This window comes from Rhamphochromis longiceps, linkage group LG9 (assembly GCF_057381845.1).
Source record: "Rhamphochromis longiceps isolate RC_006_pf linkage group LG9, R_longiceps_female_GT1.1, whole genome shotgun sequence".
NCBI classification, from domain to species: domain Eukaryota; kingdom Metazoa; phylum Chordata; class Actinopteri; order Cichliformes; family Cichlidae; genus Rhamphochromis; species Rhamphochromis longiceps.
The window spans coordinates 22,781,993-22,806,073 of record NC_140565.1 but is presented as its reverse complement, the minus strand read 5'-3'; the positions used below and the strand labels follow the sequence as shown (position 1 = coordinate 22,806,073).

The following is a 24,081-nucleotide window of genomic DNA, read 5'->3' as shown; positions in this document are numbered from 1 at the left end:
CCTAGTCAAACCTGGAGAAAATCCAGCCTCGGCAGACAGCCGCAGCGCCGTTTCCCTCACTCCATGGGCGGGCGAGCGCGGACGAACCTCCCTCTCCTCCGTCTCCTTCTTAATCTTGCCCGGCAACATCCTCGTCTCGTAACGGCAAGCGTCGCCAGCAACAGGGTGTCGGGCGTTCTGGGGTTCTTTTTTCTTTCTTCACTTCTGACACCAATGTAACGTTCACAAGAACCAGACGGTTGGGGTCTCAGTTTGTCCGTTTATTTGGCACATAAGCCAGCGGGTTGTTAACTCAGGGGGAAGCGCTCTCGAACTTCACCTCTCTTCAGCCTGGCACACACACAGAACAACCAGGTCCCACCCACCCCTTCCTGTACACCACAACCAAACATGAATCTTAAAGGAACAACAACAGTGTGCAGAGATCACCAACATGTCACTGTACAATAACACTTAACCATCGTTACACTATAAACAGTGAAGCTGGAGAATGAATGCTAACTTTTTTCCACTCAGTGGTTCGGGACAAATGCAATCCCATGTCGGGATGCTGTAAACGGACCAAACTTCATTCGGGAGAACAACTGAGATAATCCATCTACGAGGTTAGTCATTAATATACTGCTGCAAGGCTGGGCTATCCGATTGTTAAGTGATGATGTGACGAATCCTACTTCCGGGCCTAAAGTAGTCTGCGTTTAATATGGCTTTTGTGTTGTTAACATGTTTAATGTTATGTATTTTCTTCTATTTAATCTCAAAAAGCTCCTAAAACAGTCAGTGATCACTGTTGACCTCCCTCGGCTTTTATTACCACTAATCATTTATTTAAGCTCAGTTTTTAAAACCTTAGGATGTAACTACAGCCCAGCCCATGCAGCAGTATATGAATGACTAACCTCATATTGTGGATGGATTATCTCAGTTGTTCTCCTGGCTGAAGTTTGGTCCTTTTACAGCATCCTGCCAGGCGATTACATTTGTTCCTGACCACCGAGAACACTCACGTTAACTTTTATTGAGTGGAGAAAAAGTTAGCTTGTTTATATTATGCTAACATAGCTGTGTCGCTAGCGGTCACGTAGCACATCATTATATACCAGCTAGCCCAACTTCAGTAACCCTACAAATGTCACTGCTGTTTAGTTTTCTGTCTTCATTTATGCTGGAAGTGATAACAGAGCTGTACGTTTTAATTTGTTTCCAAAACCCCGCAGTCAGGACATGCTATATTGTATTTAGATAGAAGCTAGCGAGCTAACTCCCTGCTAACTTCTAACTCCGTTAAATGTCATAAATTCCGTTTTCATGGATGCCTGGATGTTAAACTCAATTGTTACACCTGGTAGAGCAGAACGCTGATCATTTTATTAAAGATGAAAGACTTTAGACAGTTTTTCAACTCTCAGTAATGCCATAGTGATCGTTTGATATATGGACCTGCAGCGGAGTTTAGGTCCAGACACGACTAGTGACGTCAGACTGAACAACCGGATAGTTACATCCTAAGGCTTTAAAAATGAGCTTTAAAACGAATAGCGGCAATGAAAATGGAGAGAGACCGACAGTGATCACAGACTGTTTTTAGGGGCTTGTTGAGATTAAATAGAACAAGATACAAAGCATTAAAACATGTTAAAAACACAAGAACCTTATTAAGCGCAGAGTAATTTGGGTCGGGAGCAGGATTCAACACGTCATCACTTAAAGACCGGATAGACCTCAGGATGAAGCCAATCAGCTGTAAGCTGTGCACTGGCTGCACCAACCACATACCCACCTTACCCACACTATGCAGATCTTAAATTAAATACAACAGAAGTTGTAACACGGGTCATTTGCAGCATCTGGACTTACTATAATACTATAGTGTAATACAGTTTTGCTTTCTTTCTTTGTCTTCTTTGAGATTTTCACACAGCCTTGACGCCTCTGACTCAGATACAGCATTTTTTTGCAGCAAGTTGGTTTCCTTCCCTTGCTCAGTCTTGTTAGCATTAGCTAGCTTCTCCCAGCACAGGATGCCTTCATGGTGAAGGCTATTAACCCCCCCATTTTCAGCAAAAGGCAAAAGTTTGTTTGCTTGTCTTTCTCTTTTCTTTAGCTGGTGGGTTTTCTGCATTGGTGGTTGGTTGTGGTTTGTTCACAAAAAGGTGATTGATTTTCTTTCTCATTAATCTCTGCTGTCAGTCAGGGCCTTGATCTTGATGTGTCTTGCTTTCATAATTCCCACCATCAAGTGACTGCATGACAAGACTTGGGCTCCCTTTGATAGGATTTTTTTTAGGATAACTGAGTGCATACGAAGTACTGGTACACTAATTTGCAATTCATTTTTCATTTTTTGTTGAGTTGTATATTGCAATACTAATGAATAGTACTGAAAATCCTACGCTACTCCATTTGGTGACCAGAGTTTGAAGAAAAAGGCAGAAAACAAGGTTTGCAGCCAGTATTTCAGTCTTTTTTCAGTATTTCTAGTCTTTTTAATATTTTCTCTTGAAACTATTGTCCTTGTACATAATTTCTCTCAAAGCCACTTGAAAATGGAACACATTCAAACACATATGAAAACTGCAGAACATGAGATGATTTGGCTAATATGACTTGGAAACCAAAAAGATCAAATGCACAGCAGGGATCAGATCTCAGTATTAGAGATCTGACTAAATAGACTCAGACAATGTCTATTAAAATGGCTGGAGGAGGCTCTCTGAAATGAGACCTGACATCTCTTTTCCACAGTCTGTCAGGACTATTTGGTGGCTAATTTGAAGTCTACAAAATCAGCGTGTGTGTGTGTGTGTGTGTGTGTGTATCTTTGAGAAAAAGAAAAAGAGAGTGAGCTCCAGTGGGAGGTTAATATAAGGGGTGACCAGAAAGAGATCCGGTTGGCTGTTATCGGTGCAGTCGGCGAGAGAACAAGCTACCTCTTGGCTGGATTCTCTCTGCAGCCCAAATCCATCCAGGTGCCAGCTAATTAGCTTGGCAAGTACATTGTATTTATATTTAAAGTGGCTGTTGTTGGACTGTCCTTCCCCTCAGGTTGATTGGAGAGGTTTTAGCTTTGATTCACAAGTATACTGACCTTCAGGCTTCTTTGGTTTCATTGGAAGACGCTTAATGTCAGCTTGTCAGTCAAACCTTGAGCTGCAGACTCTGTGACACGTGTTGATTCCTGGATAATCTTTCGTAGTTTGACTCATGATGTGTTGTGACCCTCAGAGGGGTCCTCATTAGGACCAAAACGCTGCATGACCTTTAAGCAGCTTCACCTCCCTCCGCCACCTACGCCCTCACCCAGCTGGGCCCAATTACCTTGCTCATTACCCCCCTTCTAAACAGCACCGGGACTGAGCAGGTACTGTCGCTATCTATGGAGAGCCAATATGTCTGTGACTAAATACAGGGGTGGCAGCATGAAATGAAAATGAGTTCCATCTTGGAGACATGCCAGCTGAAGACTTTTCTCCTCTCACTAATGGCAGGAGATTTTCTTCCCCTCCTTTTTGTCTTCTTTTATGTGGCACTCTTCTTCAGAGACTTTGAATGTATATTTGACCTTTCCGGCTCTCTCTCAGCCTTCTTTATGCTCCTTTTTAGCCATCTTTCAGAAAACCCCGGCTGACAACTAAAATATAAGATGCCCCCTTCGCTGCCATGTTGATGAGATGATAGGATGATCAATGTTTGCAGGATCCTTAATAACCAGACGGTGAAAAGGCGACAGAGGAAGAGCCAGGGAGATGGATGATTATCCTAAAAGTAGCATCCTTAATTAGATAGAATTCTGCATACATTGTGGACTGAGTGGAATCACTGGGATAGATTAAAATACTAATTAAACAGGCCCTTGCCAAATTTGGAGTGTGAGGTGGGGTTCAGCTCTTCAGGGTCATTTGCATAGCCTTCATCTGGGGAAATGGGATTTAAAGGACCTGCTCTCTTTCTCCCTTTAACTGCACTCTTTTTCCTTTCCCCCTCCCATTACCAATCACATTCACATGCTAACCAACTCAATTAATATTATGCTCTATTTTCCCTTTCACTCTATAATTTGGCATAATCTATTAAGGTCCCCTTTGATTTTGTTTTCCAATATAAATGTTTCTATCAAAGTGAGGAAGGGGTGTTAAGCACAGGGAGGTGGAAAAAGTCGGCAGAACGTGTGATCTTGGATGATGGATATTTAAGATTGCCTCACTTTAGTTTGATTTGCATGAGAATATCCTTGGCGAACAAAGCTTTGGAAATAGCATGCCATATTTGATTAGATCAGTAGATCTGAGGATCAAACTCGGGTGGTGTATTAATTACTGGAAGAACAAAGGCAGGAGCTCAAGTTATTGTGTGCTGCGAATCCACAAGCACTTCATGTGCTGTCTGATAATCTTCAGTAGGTCTGGCATGATATGTTTGAGGATAGCGGTACAATCGTTTTAGCCTTGCTAGCTGTTCATCACTTTTCCCCATTATAAAACTGATAGCCTTGATATTTTTACTTTTATATTTGGGGTTTCTCAAAAATTACAGAGTTGACTTCAGCTCTAGTGTGACTATGGATGCATTGAAAACTTAATAAAAACGTAACATACATAAAAACGTCTGGCGTCATTGTAACACACCCAAAGAAAGATTCTAGGTCTGACCAACCGTCTCAGTCGTGGGCAAAAAGATGACAGTCAATAAAATTCTAAAAGATAATTTATTGACAAAAAAATATCAAGAGATAAAAGATAAAACAGTCCAGTGTCCCATTTATGAATCATATAAAAACACACAGTCCCAAGGCCAGAGCCCGCTGTGCCACACGGCCAGTTGCACTCCACGTGTTGCCTTTAACAGGGTTAGAAGTTGTCCTTGGAGACCCACCACCCTGCAAGCATATAGCCAGTGGTCACTCCAGCCTCTGCAACTCTGCTGCCTTTAGGCTGTGGCATATAATAGGCCCTGGCCTGCACAGAGAGACAAAACGACACAGCAGTGTTTGTAGTGTGGGCTATAAGTAGACCAGTGTATCAGTGCAATCAAGTACACCTGCCTCTAATTAGTCCAACCCCATTCCAGCCATTGGCTCACCAAAAATGTGACACACACACACAAAACCACTCCCAACCCAGTGCAACTTCACACAATAATATGGAGCTGAATTAACACAGGCACATTAGTCTACCATGTTACATCATCATCACTGAGTTTTCCCAGTGGTGTAAAAATGGTGCGACAGGTGCGTCAATTAGCAAATGTTAGCATCACTGACTGTAAATAACAGACTGCCTCAGTGACATCACCTGTCAGTTTGTGTTTTCCTGTCTTGAGTATTTTGACCCTGACGACACATTCGCTCTCACACAGTGTAGCCCTCAAACATGCACACGCAACATTTTTCTTGTAAACATGCAAGAAAACCTGAAACCAGCAATTAAGACCAAAATATTTATACAGATCACATGTCAAGTAAAAAGTTTCTCACAGATTTCTATGCAAACAAATTTTCTGATCTAAAGAGTCGCCCCCTGGTGGCCATTAAAAACAATGCAGATTTGCACAACCAGAAGTGCCGCCTTTTATATGCAATCTATGGTTAACATACACACCAAAATAGGATATTGAACATTATGCATGCCACAGCTTCATTTTATGCAGTGCATGCAATATGCATAAGCCTTTCAGCTACATTATGCTGCCATATCCTCCCAAAAATCATAGACTCACAGCAGATAACAGCTCTACAGACCAAGTAATCAAATGAGGCATTGCATGGTGAGTGCTATCATTATAAACAGGATGTCTGTTCACATTTTGTATTAATCTTAAATATCATTGCACATCACTGTTAGCATGCTGGAACTATTAGTATTAGCTTATACAATTACTGTGTCCAAGTCCAGTCTCATGCTCCCTCAACTCGGATTTCCTACTCCGTGAGACACAGCAGACCCACCAACTCCAAGTTAGCAACTCCAAGATGGCAGCAGTGATTGAATCAGTAGTAAAACTGTAAAACCTTTAAGCTATATTTAGAGCAATGACCAGGCCCTAACTCTGTGTTTTGTCCTTTCTTCTTATGGTCTACTTTTTCTTTTCCCTTCACCCCCAAGCAGATGGCCGTCCCTCCTTGACCCTAGTTCTGCCAGAGGTTTCTTCCTGTTAAAAGGGAGTTTTTCCTTCCCACTGTCGCAAAGTGCTCAATTGTAAGAGGGTCACTTGATTGCTGGTTTTTTTTTTCCTCAGGGTGTTTTTACCTTGCTGTAAAAGGTGTCTTGCGGCGACTTGTTGTGACTTGACACTATATAAATAAATGTAAATTTACTGTATAACAATACAGCCAATACTCCAGTACATTTAGCACTAGAAACTAGGTGTTGTGCATCCTGCATGCTGTATTCAATGTTAAACCACATCAAGTATTTCATCAATGCAATAGTTTGCAATGCACTTTATGGTGCTCTGTGCTACATGTGAAATCCAAAGACCGTGGAAAGTATCCCAAAGTTCAGGTGTGGAAATGTACCTTTTACCTAGAGCTGGGCGATAGAACGATAACGATATGTATCGCGATATAACTTTGACTCGATAGAGAAATTAAGCTATCGTGATAGACCTCGCCGCTCTTGTCCTCAAGAAAAAAAAAAAAAAAAAAGGTCAGCCAATCCAAATTAAGTAGCGCAGAGCTGAACCAATCACAGCCGCAGCATCACGTCGCGTGACTTGTTACGTACAGCACAAGTGCCAAGCCGCACGTGTGTTTGTTTGGGAAGCAGCCAGCGGGTAATGGAGCCAGCGCCTAATGGAGGAAATGAGTGTGCCGACTAGAAAAATCAACCGAGCGTGACCGAAGAGAAAACAGATGATGGTTCCAATGCCGGAGAGATTGTCGAACGGAAGAGCCATAGAAGTTCCGTAGTGTGAAGGTATTTCGGCTATTTCAAGTCTGACAAAAAACAGAGTAGCGTGCACTGTAAATTGTGCCGAAAGCAAGTCTGGAAATACAATAAACTGGTGCATGCGTCACACTGTGCGCCACGTTATTGTTTCGGTGAAATGAATTTCTACAATACTGTTACTGTTAATTCTACTCTCTGCAGTGTTTAAATGCTTACATATACACAAAGTTACTGTCCCTCCACACATACGACTCGGTTCTGCTTCTATGCCCCAGCTTTGTTTACTTTTTCCCACCGAGGCTTCTAGACTTCTGATTGGCCAACATTTTGGCACGGTTAGGAATCTAGCGCCACCTGCTGCTTTGGCATGTTCATAGCAGCGTTTTCCTTCATTTCTGCCTTTATGTGTGGACGGGATTATTTTTTAAAACGAAAACGGAAAATCTCCGTTTTCAAAAATACCCGTGTACGTGTGGACGTAGCCTCAGTCTCTGACTGGAAGCGCTAATTCGTCATTCGGCTTTTGTCAGACTAAAGTAACTGTTAAAACTGTTTGAAAAGCTCAGCTATACAACAAGGAGAGATTGAGAATTTCCTTTTAGTTCTCAGTTTACTTGATATTGACAAAAGTTAGTCAGTTTTGTCTGTTCTTCTGTAAAACAAACTAAGATTTATTTTTAGAATTAATATTTTGTTTCTAAGTGGAATTGACAATTTAGTCTGTTTTGTTTGTTCTATTTTGAAACTTAAACGCTTTAGCGGCTGCCTTTTGTGTAGTTTGCAATATTTGCCTTTATTTATCTGAAAAAGTCTCATGTTCCTTAAGTACATCTACCCTGTTGAACTTATTATGGGAAATAAATATTTAAATAAAAACAAGCTGCTGATTATTTCACATTTTACTTGTGAGCAACGGCACATTTAAATCTTACAAATATAGTTATTTGGCTTATATCGTGATAGATATCGTTATCGCCTGAAATGAAAAAAACATATCGTGATATGAAAAAATCTCATATCGCCCAGCTCTACTTTTACCTAACCCTAACCTGTTGTTACCTGTTAAAGGCCTACTAATAATTCATTCCTGCCAAAGTACCACAATAGACTGCTGGCTACTGCTGTCTTACCCCAGAGATTGTTTTCCCTTCGCTCTCGATGAAGATTGTCTGGCTCTATGTGTGGGCTGTACATTTTCTATGACCAGTTTGACATCTGACTCAGCCTGATACATCCATTGCATCATTCTCACTTTCACTGTCCACTTGTTCTGCTGCAGGAACTGAAAAATCTGCTACTTTGTCATCCACTGCTCATATTCAACACCTCCTCTGCTTTTGTCTCCCCATGCAGTCCAACAGAAGCAGCAGCTGGAGAAGGAGACGGGCCTGAAGATAGTGGAGGCTGGAGTTAGTGATGTAAGTAAAACTCACTAAAAATATCTGCTATCCAGCTATGTGTGTTTAAAAAGAGAGTGAGAGAGTGGGTATGCTTAAGTGATTGTGTGCCTTCTCTGTGCTGGGGCTCATCAAACAGGAATAACTCTGATTTCAACTTGTCTTGGCATCCGTATCACACCTGCAGCTTCAGTCGTGCAGCCAAACACTAATCTTTTGCAGCAACGAATTCCAAACACATCTTTTTGAGCCCGCTCCAGTGATTATTGCCCCCTTACTCATTTCCTTTAGGTCTCTAAGAGCTGTTGTCACCATGGAAAAAAAAAACCAAGACAAAAGCCCCAGTGCATTTTATGAAACTTAAAGTGAGTGTTGATCACGCCTCTGAGCAACAATAACCAGATTATCTTGAGTGCTGTCACTTTGTAGGGAGCACTGAAGCTCCTGTGACATATTCATTGGAAGAAATTAAGAGGAGAGCAGGAGGACTCTCTGGATGATCCAGATGAAAGGAGAGCAAATGTGTATTTACTCAACAGTGATAAATATTCATATGTATCAAAGGTAAGGATCTAATCAAGCACCTATTGATGTGTCATAGCCCTCCATGTTTGCCTGGTAAATGAGTTTCTCTATGAAAATGAGACCGACAGCCTCAGACCCCTGAGCTGCCCTGATCATAAGGCATGCTGGGAGTTAACTGGATGTGGTCTGTGCATAGCAGGACAGTTGCCAATGGCAACAACACACTGTATAGACAAGATCATTTTCCTGCGTTAGTCTCTCTCGGCGCTGTCTCTCTTTTGGTGTCACTGCCTTTCTTCGCCCATCTGCCTCCCACTTATATCTTTTTTAGGACCACAATTTCTCTCATCTCATTCCACATTGTGTCTTCATCATGTTCAACTCAATTATGTCTGATTCATTTTTTATTATTTTTTTTGCTATTTTTTTTTCTTCTCCGTAACTTTTGTCCTATTCATTGTCCGCCTCTCCTCGCCTCCTTTTTATTCTTATTCTCACTTAGACTGATTCCTGCACTCGGCTAGCACTGGTACAGGGCTGTGTTTGTCATATTGGGCCTATTTGTAGATAATTAGCTGCAATAATAGCCTCTCCGCAGGAGCCAGGGTGAGGGAGGGAAGGATGGAAAGAGGGAGGGAGGAAAGGAAGGATCTGTCTTCCACCTCATGGGGAGAAAATCAGCGCAAGACTGTTTGAAATTCAGGTAAAGGAAGCACAGCATTTACTACAAATCGTGATTTGGCAAAGTATAAATCCTGAAAACTCACTCAGAGGGTGTTTTTGGGGGGGGGGGGGGGGGGGTTTATCAGTGATGCTCTAATGTGGATGTGTTGATCTCACCAGTTTGCATCCTGGAAGTGGAGAGTTGAGGGTAAGTTGGGGAAAATAGTAGCTTTTGACAGGAGAGCCTGTGGAGTGGGCCCTTTAAATACATTAGTTGAAAAGGTGTTAAACCGAAAGCCCGCTTTCAGTAAATTTGCACTAAATTGACCACAGTTATGAGTGAATGTGTGCTAGAGGTTGCAAAGAGGGTCGTCTTTAGTCTGCTTATTAGTGACAGAAATAGAAACAGGCTGGGTAAAATTGCTCCGTGAAACCATAAGAGGTATAGAGCTGAAAATTAAGCGGTACCACTCGTCTCCACGATATTCTTTCCTTCAGCTTGTATAAACCCATCACAGCGGTTGGTATCATTAAGTCTTATCACTGACAACTCCCACCCGCCTCCGTTTTTATTTAAGAGGTGACAAATGACAAAACAGCTTAGGAAGATGTCCAGATAGCGCGAACGTCAATAGCAGTAGATGCGGACGAGGATAAGCAAATGTCAAAGTGGAGGAAGGAGACATCAATCAATAGGCCGAGCAATATCTACTGCATTATAGATCGCATAGAAGTTGGCTTACCAAGGAAGGCGGGGGGGGGGCAGGGCAGGAAATGATTACCTTGGTTTTCTTACACAGTGTATGCAAGTGTATTCTTTTCTGAGTATCTTTCTTATTAACAGCTGTTTCCCGAGTGGGAGATGCACGCTCGTGAAAACCCAACAGGCAAATAGAGGTTTCCTCACAGCAATTTATGAGCCTGTAAATGTGTGAAAAACTGAAAGGAAGAAAAGAAGCAAAGTGGAAAAAAATTCACGGTTGACGTGGTCGAGCTCGTACCGACTCCGCCGTCTATATTCATGCCACGCTGAAACCATACAGAGCGAACACATCCACGTTATTTTCAGACTCTTACTACTCTAAGTGTAGAAAATAAACCCCGACAGATCGTACCACTTACTGGCTCCGCTAACATCATCGTTCCTAGAAGGCACACAGAGCTGTGTGACCATCCATCCCCCCATCACCACCCGCCTCCTCGTATCTTCTTCCTCTGCGCAGGAGGTGAGTCACACCCAAAGCTGGCAGCGACCAGACACCATGAAAAGGGGTTGCTTTTGCTGACAGCCGTAGACACAGCATGACTGGTACCAGTAGGGAGAGGCAGGGGAATAAAAGGGAGGCTGAGAATGTTTTTTAGAAGCGATTGCTTGCCAGATGTAAGGTCAAAATACAAATCTAAGGCTTGAAAGTAGTAACTTCCAGTCTTTTGAAAAATTGAGCGAACGATGACTAAATCTTACTGCTTGTCAGGCATTAGTTAATTTTTTAAGGGTTCCCTGTAAGAAGTATTTCTCAGTCAATTAGGATCTGATCAAAAACGTAAATCGCAATTAAAGAGTTCGCATCATATGATACGAGTATGCAGAAGCTTTCATCAAGAAAAAAATAATATTTTTTTAAAAATTGCGAGGAAATAACAGTTCTGACAGCTGACATAATTAACACCCATCCAAAGAGGAGCTGAGAAAAAATGCAGCACAGGGCTCCATATCAACATTTTCTTAAATAAAGTTAAATATCCCCAGTATACCTGCTTAATTAGAAATTTCTCAAAACAATCATTCACAATTAATGCCTAATGACATGTGAAACGTTCTAATCATGTTTTCCCAGTTTTCTGTTCTACTTGTGCCAGTGTTTATAAGAAAACGCACCAAGGACGTAGCTCCACATTCATCCTGCCTGCATTAGATGATCCCCATGTGATTAAGTTGGTAGTTAAATTGAGATTCATTGACATTTTGACAGCGGTCTCATGTTCCAAATAACTCTGGCAAACTGCTTATGTGAAGAGGTGCTCATTAAGCAGAGAATTCCCTGAGCTACGTGTCAACTGATTATTCAACCACTAAATGTAAATCACATATGGCAGACAGGGAGTCTCTGCGCCGAGGATGTGTGTGTTGTTTATGTGTTTTTTACAGTAAAGGGGTGTATTAATGAAGTGGCCTTACACAACCTCTCACCACTGTTTAGGGCTCAATTCTGCACTTTTTTTCTGCATACTCTTCAGATGTCTGACTCTTTATTTGCACCTGTGTTTTTACATGTTTTTCCATTTTGTTTTTATTTAATAAGTAGATATTAAGAGGTTATATCCTCTCGTGTCAGTCTAGACGCCCAGCGGGAGAATGCCATCATCGTATGATGTCTGAGAGACCACGATATATTTCTAATGAAATGAATAAGTGCTAAGGCACAGAGGCAAAACTCATTTCAGAGAAAGGTCATGTGTAATGATGACCCCTCACAATGGATTTGAAGGCTTTCCTTCCAATATCCTGAACCATAATTAATGCTACATGAGAATTTTCTGACAGACTTCCTGTAAAAAAAAAAAAAAAGAAAAAGAAAAGAAAAAGGAAAAATACTATATGATACTTTGGATAGTCACCATTAACAGCTGAATGTGTAATTTCGAGTTCAAGTTTGGCCAGTCAGCAGCATCGATGTAACTTCTTTGATCAGTTTGAATGGGTTTGATAGTTTTATTATTAAATTAATTTATAATTTTCCTTAACAAATAGATTATTGTGCCACGGCTGAATATTTTAAATTATTCATGTTTGTGTTGTTGTTTCAGTTTCAGTCTTTTTCTTTTAAATTTTCGACATCTCTTTGAATGTGTGGTTGAATAGTACCATTAGTCAGATATGGACCTAGTCGTGCAACCCTATTAAACAGTCTTACAAGTTAATCATACAAGTTAAGCAATAGACTGGAACTTTAAATTATTGTTATAGTGTTCAAACATTTAGTGTTAAAAGACAACAATCCATTTGGAGTTGAGGAAATGGAAAATAAAAGAACTGCAACTGATCACGCAACATAATTTGTGCTGAAATTCAGCTTAACAATGGCAAAATAGCTTACAGTGGCATTTTTTTATTGGCTACTTAGCTTATCTTTATCATAATTCAGACATAGCGGCATGTTTGCAGCTTTCTCTGTGTAACCACCAGAAAATCGCACCACAAACCTGCAAAACCTTTCACAACCTTGTCAGTCTTGAAGGTCATTTGTTCTTATCAATACATTTTATGACACTAAACTAACTTTTGCAACTTTTGCACTGGCTTGCCAACCCCAAAATGTAAGGTTTGTGCCACAGCTGACCTAAATTAACTGTAGTGGTTCTAACAAAAATATTTTATTTAACAAAAATTATTATTTTTTGTTTCTGTCATAACCACTAGTATATGCAAGCTCTTTAAAAGCTTTAAATATCTTAAATAATTAAAGTTTTACTTCCAAAAATATGATTATTGTTATTTTGCATGATTTATTTTCCAAATTGCTATTTCACAAAAAAGCTACAATAATAATAATAATAATAATAAAATTATAATTTTTAATTAAGATTAAATGACAGTTATTTGCTTGCATACCTAAACAGAAAAATTAGTTTTAGTGAATGTTATGCTTGATTAATTTCTTGCTTATCAGAGAAGCCTAGTGTTATACCCAAATTTGGGTATAAACAAAAGTTTTTTATTTACCTAAAAATAACAATATTGTTTGTCTTTTTTTTTTGTTTAAAAAAAAAAAGGTTTTTGACAGATTTCCAAGTCTTTCCTACGATTTATCTGGGTCTAAGACTAGACCTACCACTATCTAGTCACAAGTCTATAAATAAATATTATTTTATTAGCTTACATATACTCTGAACACTCATACTAGCCTAATAATCTGAACTTTAGTAAAGGCAGCAAGACAACAGAACAGGAAATTTAACATTAGTGCGTAAAAAATTACCAGCTCTTGGCTAGCTTGCTAGCATTAGCATCATGTGCTGACAATGTATACTTAACCACTTAGTTAATAGTTCGGTGATGGTCCCTGCGTTATACAGAAAAATATACAGAGTAAATACTTAAACTTTTTAGGTTATCAAAAGGTAACATGGTAATGCATAAGACATTTTTTTTTATTTAAAATTGATTGCAAGTACAGAAGTAGCCTGGATAACATGAGCATGTTAGCATGTTCAGGTCAGCAGTTAGCATCTACACACTTACAGGGTAACTTAAGTCTTGTGTTAATCTTCATGTCTTATAAATGACGTTTGATTTAATGCATCACTGTTACATCCAGATACAAGACAGCTGAAACTTGAGCAGCAAACACTACATCTTAATGCACTCAACTGGCTCCAATAACTTCTTAGCTCAGAGATAATCACTGTAAATTTGCATTTTGTTTTGGCGGAACTCTCTTTCCACATGAATATTTATTCCCATGTTTTTTGATATGAAGGAAAATCAGTGCATTTTGCTTTCCTTTAATCTAACAAAGCTTGAATATTGTAGCACATTCCACTTAACAACAAATACCATGTGCAACCAGCAGTGACTGCAATTTCTCAGAGGGAATGGGACAAATAATTTCAGCTGAGACTTCAAAGGAAAACTACACTGACCATTTCCTACCAGAGAGAAGAGATACCCTGGCTGAAATAAATAAATAACTGTGACAAGAGCTCTACAAATTGATCTTGTAACGGCATGGGAATATGCTTTACTTCAAAACATATTTTCCCACGTTGGTTTTTCGAGCTGTAAAAATCACAAGATGGGGAAAATACATTTTTATGTTAATTTTGGGATCTTTTATTCTTATTTAAGCATGACTGTAGCTCCTCCAGGGAAATGAGAGTGGCTAAGTTGCACTTTGGAGTACATGCTGTGCCTATGCACGTCTTGTATAGTGTGCATATTGTGTGGCCTGTAAGTATGTCTTTCCATCAGCCAATCAATTCCACATTGGCCTTCAATTGCCTTTTTCTACATTGACAACCTATCCTATCTTCTTTAGAGACTGTAATAAACCCAAACAATCAAAAATTGCTGCCTATAAAAATTTCAACAGTGCAGGAAGGCCAATCTGGCTGTTTTAAAAGTGGCTAAAATGCCATTACTGTGGCAGATCTGGATGTGAAATGTCATATCGGAGCAGCCCCACTGAGCCTGCAGCCCCGTGTAGCACTGCCTCTTTGGAGACTCCAGCTGCCTCCCACTGATGAAAGCCCGTCCAGCAGCCCCGTTTCCCGGCAACCTTTTACCATCACCTGACCTTTGGACTGCAGAAATGCCTTTGATACCAAGCCATGCAGTTTGGTATTTGCCTCTCTCTATATCATGACGTGTGCTCTCCCTCGGGTAAGGGTAGACTTGTCTGTTTTTAATGAGTATCAGAATGTAAAGTATTTACTCTCCTACCTTTCACTTCTTTTATGTTCTGCTGCCTTTGTTAAAGAGAGGCACGGTTACTGTGTGTAGTTGACAGTGGTATTTTTACTCTGCTTGTTGAAGGGCAATTCTTTCACCTTAGGTAAGGTATTAAATAAGAGATTTTTTTTCTGGTGTACTCATCTCTTCTTGGAAGAGAAATAACAAGGTCGGGGTGGCCTTGGAGGTATTATGAGGGTTTAGATAAAATTAAAGGGAAAAAATGCACTCATGAAAAACCTTACACTGTTAGGAATTGTTCACTCAGTAACACTGCTGCTTCACAACCATTAGCCCTGGCACTGTTTCAGTTCCAGTTTCTTTCATGGAGTGCTACTAATTAATTTTACAGCACTTGTACTTTGAGTGTGAGTGATTCACCTTATTTCACAAATTTTACTGATTTTCTTACGTTTTCACAGATCATACTGCCATCGTTTTCACCACCGTGCAGTGACGTCTGCTACTTTTGCCAGCCCTGAATAAACACAAAAACCTGTTTACATATATGAGGATACACTGAACATAAAAAAACGTATAATCATACTCGTAAAACCCATGCAGTTGAGAGAAAAAGAAAGTACGCCCTCTTTCATTTCTAAGGTTTTATGTGTCGTGTCCTTACCATGTAATAAAACAAGTAAAAAACTACCTAGATGATGAACAATGACACATTATATATTATGGCATGCCATTATTTATTTAACAATAATCAAGTCAAATGCAGAAGCAGTGTGTGAAAAATAATTTAAAGTACTGCATTCACAGGAATTACTGGTGCTGCTAATTAAATTCGCTTGATTAATTTATCATCAGCAAGTGTGAGCATCCCTATAAAATCTGAAATTTGTGTTAGTTTGCTGCTAGATCAGAACAAAATGAAGATGTTCAGCCATAATGCACAGTCCCATGTTTAGTGTTTATATCACCACAAACACCTTTACAAACTGTAAAGCACGGTGGTAGAGGGGTTATGATTTTGACTTGTTTGCTGCTACAGGACCTTGACACCTTGGAGTCATTGAGTCCAACATAAACTCCTCTGAGTCAAATGTGTGGAAATCTATCCAACAGCTAATGCTTGGTCCAAACAGCAGCAAATCTAGAATAGAACGACTGAAAAATAAAGAATCAAGCTGTTGCAATGACTTCAGTGTGTTGAAGTCCAGACCTCAACCTAATAAAAATGATGTGATGAGACCACAAGGATGCTTTGAATAAACAAATGAACAGAAGCAAGAGGCCAAATGATGTAAGAGACTAATATAGTCATCCAGAAGGTAAAAGCTATCAAATAATGGGGTGTACAGTGGAACACCGACTTACGAATACCCCGTTTCATGAAAAATTCAAGTTACGAAGGCGCTGAACGGCAATATTTCTGTCCGTGTTACAGCAAAATGCCCAAGTAATGAAATCTGCCGGCTCTGTTTGGCTGAGCCTACAATGCCCACAATGCCTTCTGAATCATGTGACAACCCCTTGGCTTCCGTACTTGCGCGTCGCTGTTTCACTTGAACGATGTATTGTTGTTCTAGTTAGCAATTGGCCTATAGCCTATCATTCAGCCTTGCCTCATTCAAAACGTGCAATAGGTGCTTCGACTTATGAAAATTTTCGACTTACGAAAGACCCTCGCGAACGAATTAATTTCATAAGTCGGGGGTTCCACTATACTTAGTTTTTCACACACTGGTACTGTATTTTTGACTTATTTTTTCCTAAATATATTTAATCAAAATTTATTATGGTATGTTTTATTCTTCATCTGAGTTCATTTTTACTTATTTTACAACCTGATTTCTTTTATTATGCCCTAATGCAAATCTATCTGAATCTGATCACTGGAGTGCATTCGGTTACCTCAAAGGTATACATGCTCCTAAAGCGTACCTTTAGGAGCATGGACAGTACCTACTCCTGGACAGTTTCCTACAGACTAGAAGCACAGGAGGAATAGGGCACGTTATTAATAATAAAATATAACCACCACAGAGTTGTGTTTCTTCTCCTTTAAATAAGAACCAGAATTAATAATCTCCACCAAAAGACTCTAAAACTGTTGTTGGTATCTTTTGACTGTTTCCACCTAAAAAGTTGAAAATTATATCGAGACCTCAGCTGATAGATGCCCCTACAACTCTTACATTGGTATCCACGCAGATGCAGATTTTAAGAAGCAATAATCACTGTACGCCCTGCCGCTTCACTACAGTTTATTCCCAATATGGTGGTGATTACGCTCAACTACCCTCCTAGATCTTACTAAAGGAGAGGCCTGGTGCTTGTGAATTAATTTCTAAAGGCTGCTTCTGTGAGTACTTTTATTCCTCTTGCAGCCAACTTTGGTTTTAAAAATGTGACTGGAAGACTTTTTAATATGTCAGATGGGGTTGTTTTAAAGATGCTAATGTTAGCGTGCTACCTGCATGCCCAAGGCAAAGCCATACCATCTTCACTATATTTCCATCTTGAAGATGTTTTATATGTTTCGTTCTCTATGTTATGAAGCTCAAACCAAGTTAGTTGTACTACACAGCATAATTAGAAGCTTAACAATGTTTCACAAACAACACACAGGTGACATTAAAAAGGACTCCTGCAGCATACCTGAGAACCAAAATAATATTCTGCACGTCTTAAATCACAAGGAAAATAATCTGCATCTTTCACTATGAGAACATTCTTCCCTTTAATTTTTTAAAAATTCCACAGTTATTTGAACCAACGCTTTGACCGTTTATGGAAATTAGTTGACTGCTGTCTGGGAGCGGCAACTGTTGGGTTGAGGGCTGGGTGTCTGGGAGAGGCTGAGGAGACATGGGGGGTTAGGCCTGCAGTGTCCACAGCTGGATAGCATGGCAGAGGTTTTAAATGTCAACATTGAAAGGAGGATGTGGCTGCCATTTGGCCTGACAAGCCGCATGCCAAGGGACTGGCAGCAGGATGCAGGGAGAGGGTGCTCCAGGTCCCGGCCACAGAGCTCTCACCTTCTGCCATTTATCATGTGGTTACTTGCCTAACGCATCTGGCACCTTAGCACTGACAGCAGCAGGAAAGGCCCTTGCTGCAGGCTAACCAGTGGCCCGTGGTAATCTCTTTAACATTACAGCAAAATTAGGGCTGCAGTATTTGTTTCACAGTATTGGAGTTTTTTTGGTCTTACAGTCTCTAGTTGTCCAAAAAGGAAGATAAAAGTTCCAGTTACAGGACTGTAAGTAACATTAAAATATAATATCTTAAAGATATAAATATGTGCATATAGTTTCATGAATATAGTTTCATCTTAAAACATTAATGTGGCATGTTTTTAGCAAACACCACAATTTATGATAGCTGTGCGGTCGAATAATTATTGCTCAGCGGGCGCAAAACACGAAAACCGCATTGCTCTCAGTAAATTAAATGCAATCAACTGTCATATCATCTTTTATTGACTTTAATTGAGTGTAATTGTGAATCCTGCTGTAACTGCTAGTTGCTTTCTGCATGGCAAGGTCAACTAAATTGCTTGATGAGCTGTTATGGTCTTTTATATGATGACCTTGACTTGGGAGGATGTATGAATATCTTCCATCTGTGGTGATAAACCATGAAATGAAACTAGACCAGTCTGGTGCAGAGTGGCTTCACAACATCTACCAGTTCTGCTCACTGCTCAAAAAGAGTATGCTGCATTGACCTTGCAGTGTTCAGACATAATGATAAATGTTTAAATTATGAATATTCTATGTTTGGACATGTCTGAAATTCTGAATTTAAAGTAATGTACAATAATCATAATAATACAAAGCCTTGTTTAAAGCAATGTTTAGAGAGGTGTATAGGTTTTAAGTTGAGATAATAAATATTCTCCTTAATCCTTACATTGTTTTTATTGTTTTTTGTTGTTTTTAATGAAAATTCTAAATAATTCTGAGGCGTGGTTTTCTTGGGCCAATAACAATTTACATAATTTAAATTAAGACTGTACCTGCATGCATTTTTTTTCTTGCTTGATCTCTGCCAGCTATTTAATTTTCATGAATAAATATTAATCTGATAGCATTCAATATCTGAGTCTAATTAGGCCCTTTAGCCACAAACTGAAGGCCTTTCTTTAATGTGTTTGGAGTAATATATGTTATCTTTCATCCAAATATGTGATGCAATCATTGCACAGCAGACACGTGTAGGTAAAAGGCAGCGGCAAAGATCAGATGCTGAGAGTCGTCTGTGAACTCAAGAAGAGTCCTGCTGTGATGGGATTTTTGCTTTACATATCACAGTTGGCTTGTTGACAGCCATGTTCGTCTGTATATGGCTGCCAAGATGCCTGTTTACATTTATGTGCAGGCTCGTCCTGTCAGGTGCTGGAGGAAAATACACAGCAGGTTGTGGTAGATACCTGCAGCAAGTATTTCATCTATAAAGCCTTTGTCATATGGGCAACAACGGAAGAATTAAACTGGGCCATTTATAGTCGAACTAAACTCGACCAGACCACAGTGGCCAACAGTTGCTGTAAGAAGTTTACAAACATTCATCATGGGCACGAATATCAAGGTAATTTGGGCAAAAGCAAGAATTGCGTGAACGAGTTTTAATTTATTTTGGATTTTCTCTAATCGACACAGGCTCAAATGCATACATGCACCCAGTCGTTGTTCTGGGTCACTGACCCAGTGTTTCGAGATTTCTGGACTTTATAGTGTTTGAATATTCTGTGTTTCTTGGTTTCATGGTTTCATTTACGTCATGTGTGTTTAGGTCAGCCTTCAGTTACTGGCTCAATAAAGGGGTCGCTTTCTGTTAAAACCTCCGTCTCCTTCCGTGTCTGTGTAATCTATGCTATGACTTGCCCCCACTAATATTCGGTTAAATGTCCCTTAGCAAGTTGTACCTGCTTTTGGTAGTCATCAACAAGTTTCTGGAACATTTCTGGTTGAATATTTGACCACTGTTGTTGACAGAATTGGTCGAATTGATTTAACTGGTTGGTTTCCTGGCACGCACTGGCTTTTAAGCATTGTCCACAAAAAGGGTTGAGGTTGGGACTTTGGGAAGGTCATTGCTGAAGCTTAATGTTAGCCTGCTTTACAAAAACAATGTTGATATGTGTTTGGGATTATTCTCCTGTTTGAATACCCAATCGTGGCCAAGGTTCAACCATCTAACTGTTGATTTGAGTTGAAGTTAAAGAATTTGCAGTTAGTCCTCCTTCATTATTTCATCTTCTTTGCAGTGTACCAGTACTACTGGCACCAAAACATTTCCAGAGCATGATGCTACTACCACCGTGCTCGACACCAGGTACAGTGTTCTTAGGTTTGAGAACCTTACCTTTACTCCAAAACATACCTCTTATCTTGTTGTGGCCAAATATCTCAATCTTTGTCTCATCTGTCCAAAAATATTTTCTTTGGAAGGCATTTGGCTTGTCCATGTGGGCAGGTGAAAATTTCAGTCAAGCTTGAAGGTGCTGATTTTGGAGCAGGGGCTTCTTTTTTGGTCGGCACCCTCTCAGTTCACGGCCATGCTGAAAACTTGCTTCACTGTGGACTTTGCCAGTGTTCCGACAGTTTCCAGTTCACGGCGAGCTTGACCCTTGGTAGTTCCTGAAAATCCTAATCAATTTCCTCTTAGCATAACACTTGTGGTCTTCTTCCAGACCTTGGCAAAGTAGTGGCATATCAGAATAACATCAGAATATCTGTGTTCAAGTCTTTGAACTGATCGTGAAATCTGCAGTTGTTTAGAAGCGCTCCCTTAAGCTTCTGAAATGGTCATTCCCAAACCCTGACCTCAGATCCTATCGGAAATTTGTGCAGTGTGCTCAAAATCCCATTTCTGTGACAGGAAACAAACCAGTTTAAATGAACTCTGCCAATTATGCCAAGTAGAGTGATCAAATATCTAGCCAGAGTTATTACAGAAGCTTGCAGATGTCCAAAGGCAACTGGTTGACATTTAACTTAACCAGGTTTTAGTGCAGCTGTAAGAGAAAATCCAAAATAAACTTCTGCACCCAATTCTTGTTTTGCTAAAGCCATTAAAATGTGTGCTGTGCAATCATTCCACCTTGCAAAAAAAAAAAAACAGCTCAAAGAAATCCTTAAATTACCATGACATCCCTGCCCTCGATGAGCGTATGTAAACTTCTGACCACAACTATACAATATATATTCTTCTTTCTAGTTTTTGTGTTAATAACTAAAAATATATTATAAGTATGCCCCTGTGCAATCAGCCATCTATTTACAAAACAAGATAATTGATTGTTTGATTAAAAAAAGCCACTGTGATGGTGTACAAACATGAAATCAGTGTCCAAAAACCTAAAGACCTAACTGTGCTAAGGCACAAAGACTGAGCCTGTAAACTGAGGTAATAATAGAGGTAACAATGTTATCTTACTGCTCTCGAGCGAAACTACTTTAAGTAGTAGTAGATCTACTTTAAACTTTCTATACATTTTCATTCCTGTTTTGTGCTGGCAGCATCACACCAGAAAGAGCAGTACATTTTCTTTTATTGTTGTTTTTTCCGAGCTATCCTTTGGGACTTGTTCTAGTCTACGGGCTGTATGTTTGATACCAAATATCAAAATAATTCATGTAACACATGAAAATAGTTACATGCTCACAACTGAAAAATATATAGTATGTCAAACAGTAATGTGCAGTTAATAATAATTACGATATACTAGTTTGATTTTCATAACAGATACTTAGAGTTTAATCTAATATCTGTATATTTCTGTGTATTTTATCTGACATTTGGACAACAAATTTAAAAACAAACAATATAGGACAAAGTAATTTTTCACAGCTTAAACAATATGAAGGACAAATAGAAGGAATTACATTTTAATGCTGGAAATAACAAAAGACAGAAGTATCTCTGCAAGTCAGGTCCGCAAAGACATGCAATCACATGTCTGTCACTATTCATTACTTTCTTCCTTTTGAAGAAAGAGAAAAAAGACGTCCTCACTGGCTCGCTAAAAAAGCCATAGAGTGTAATTATGTTTGTGGGTGAAAATTGGCTAGATTGATTATATGCATTTATAATAATGAGCCGTCAATTGTATTATTACATTACAGAACCATCAAAATCTTGGCATAAATCATAATTAATTTTGCCTTCAGAATTTCTTATCAGCCATACTTCGCATTGTTGTCAGAGGTTTTGGTGTGAAGCTGTGGGAGACGTGAGCTGAAAACAGGCGGCTGATACCGTACTACAGCTGTGGCAGTGCTCTCATTAGGGATTCACAGAGGTTTCTTTTGCCGAGCGGTGCTGCTTGGTTTGGCTCGAGGGCAGACACCTCGTATAAAGCTGCCGGAGCTGCGAGACAGACAGACAGCGAGACACACAGGGACGCTGCGGTGCTGGGCAGGCAGTGTCAGCTCTCTCCGTGCAGAGGATTGTTTTGCAGCGCCAGGCCCATGACTCTTCCCCCAGCTGATTGGTGTGGCTTCATTAGCATGGGCTGTGGCTCCTCCGATTAGCAGTAATTAAAGAGAGAAATCAGAGCGCTTGCCTCCAGTCCAGACACAGCCAGTGCCCGTCAAGTGTGATCGCTGTGGAACAGCTCTAGCCTTCCTGGCTGTCTGCCACTCCACAATCCCCCCCCCGGTCCCTATACTAAGAGCGAGTCCAGAGGAGAGGTATGGGCTGTTGGTGTCTGTGCCAAGTTACCCCCCAAAGTCACCCCCGGGGTTACACAGACACACACGCCTCTCCCTGCGGGCACACGCTGGCCCGCTGTTGTCATGGTGATAACAGGGGAAAATGTTTAATGAAGACACTGATGAGAATTTATGAGGCTGTGGCTCTGTGCATTTACAGGGATATGACCCTTAGCCCATCACGCGCTGCCTCCTGTGGTTCTACATCTATATCTTCACTTATACAAGTTGTAGCTGATCATCGGGGCGTATGCTCAGGCAGGCAGCCTCAATATGCTGCGGGTCCACCAGCACCAGCTCAGGCGGCGACACGAGGCTTTGGTTGTCCAATAAACGTAATCAAACGTGATCAGAAATGTGCGTTGTTTTCATTCGATTTAAACTAGAGGAATAATTGTCTACTAAAGTCTTGAGAGGCATTCTCAAAGGGCCAATTTAAAATCTAATTGTATTAGGGAGGCTGCTTACTATAAACAATATTTATTTTGTTGCTTTCAGACAGGCAAAACGGCAGAAATGTGACCATAAAAAAGCGCCGATTGCCACAACGTGCACAGGCCGGGTGGGTGGCCGATCTCGTTCTCACCACCTGCCAGTACGCCCTGCACTTCAACTGACCAGTAGTGTCAAGGCTGGTTATTCACTTTGGGATGCTTGTCCTGGTTTATTTCTTGCTTTGTTTGCTCTGTCTGTGCTCTATCAGGCGTGGATGCCATTAAACAAACAGGCCCAGGGTTTCATTGAGTGTGCTGGCATTTGCTCGGGACGCCATATTCAAGAGCGGCCCAGTAGCGTTTGAGACCATGCCAGATTTGATTCGTTTGAAGTGCACTGATGGCCACAGTGTGAACATTTGTTTAACTATGGGTATAGTGCGGTCATTTACACAGTCAAATACTCTTCAGTATAAATGTATATATAAATGTAGTTTCTGATAGTTTATGGTACCACTTTGTGCATGTCAGCCTCAAGTAAAGTTAGATTTATACAGAAACTAGGGAAAATGAACTAAAAATGGTTATTATGTCAAATTATGCCATCATATTTCCGATGGTTCTTGCTAACACTTTGTTGTTGACTGCAAAAACAGTTGTAGCTTATGTTGATCTCTGATTGACTGCCTCCATCTCACCCTATCCCTGTCATCTTCTTGTGTCACACCAAATTATGAGTAATATTTGACCTTAAAAAAGCTGCAAAACACATCTATCTAAAATCTAAAATATCTATTAGCATGTTTAGGTCTTTTAGGAAACTATTAAGCTTGGCCTTTAACAAATATAGTGAGATACATTCATCAGAGAGTAGTGGTACTTTCTCTCCCTTCTTTGTTTCTTTAAAACCAGGCACCCTGTACGCCTTCAAAGATTTGGAGCTGAGCATATTGTTACTTTGTACCTTGGGCACTATTAGGAAACAGTAACTTTAAAGGGTGTTTGTGCAAATGAATCAAAGTGAAAGTAGCTCTCTTTGATAAGAAATTT

At 40.1% G+C, this 24,081-nt stretch overlaps 1 protein-coding gene across 1 annotated transcript in view; it reads left to right on the top strand.

Annotated features, from left to right (window-relative positions):
* The window catches only part of ptprn2 (protein tyrosine phosphatase receptor type N2), a 165,360-nt gene that overhangs the window by 97,410 nt on the left and 43,869 nt on the right, over positions 1-24,081 (top strand). Inside the window, exon 11 of the mRNA XM_085418892.1 lies at positions 8,241-8,305. Coding sequence (XP_085275018.1) covers positions 8,241-8,305 — 65 coding nt within the window. The remainder of the gene's footprint in view (positions 1-8,240; positions 8,306-24,081) is intronic.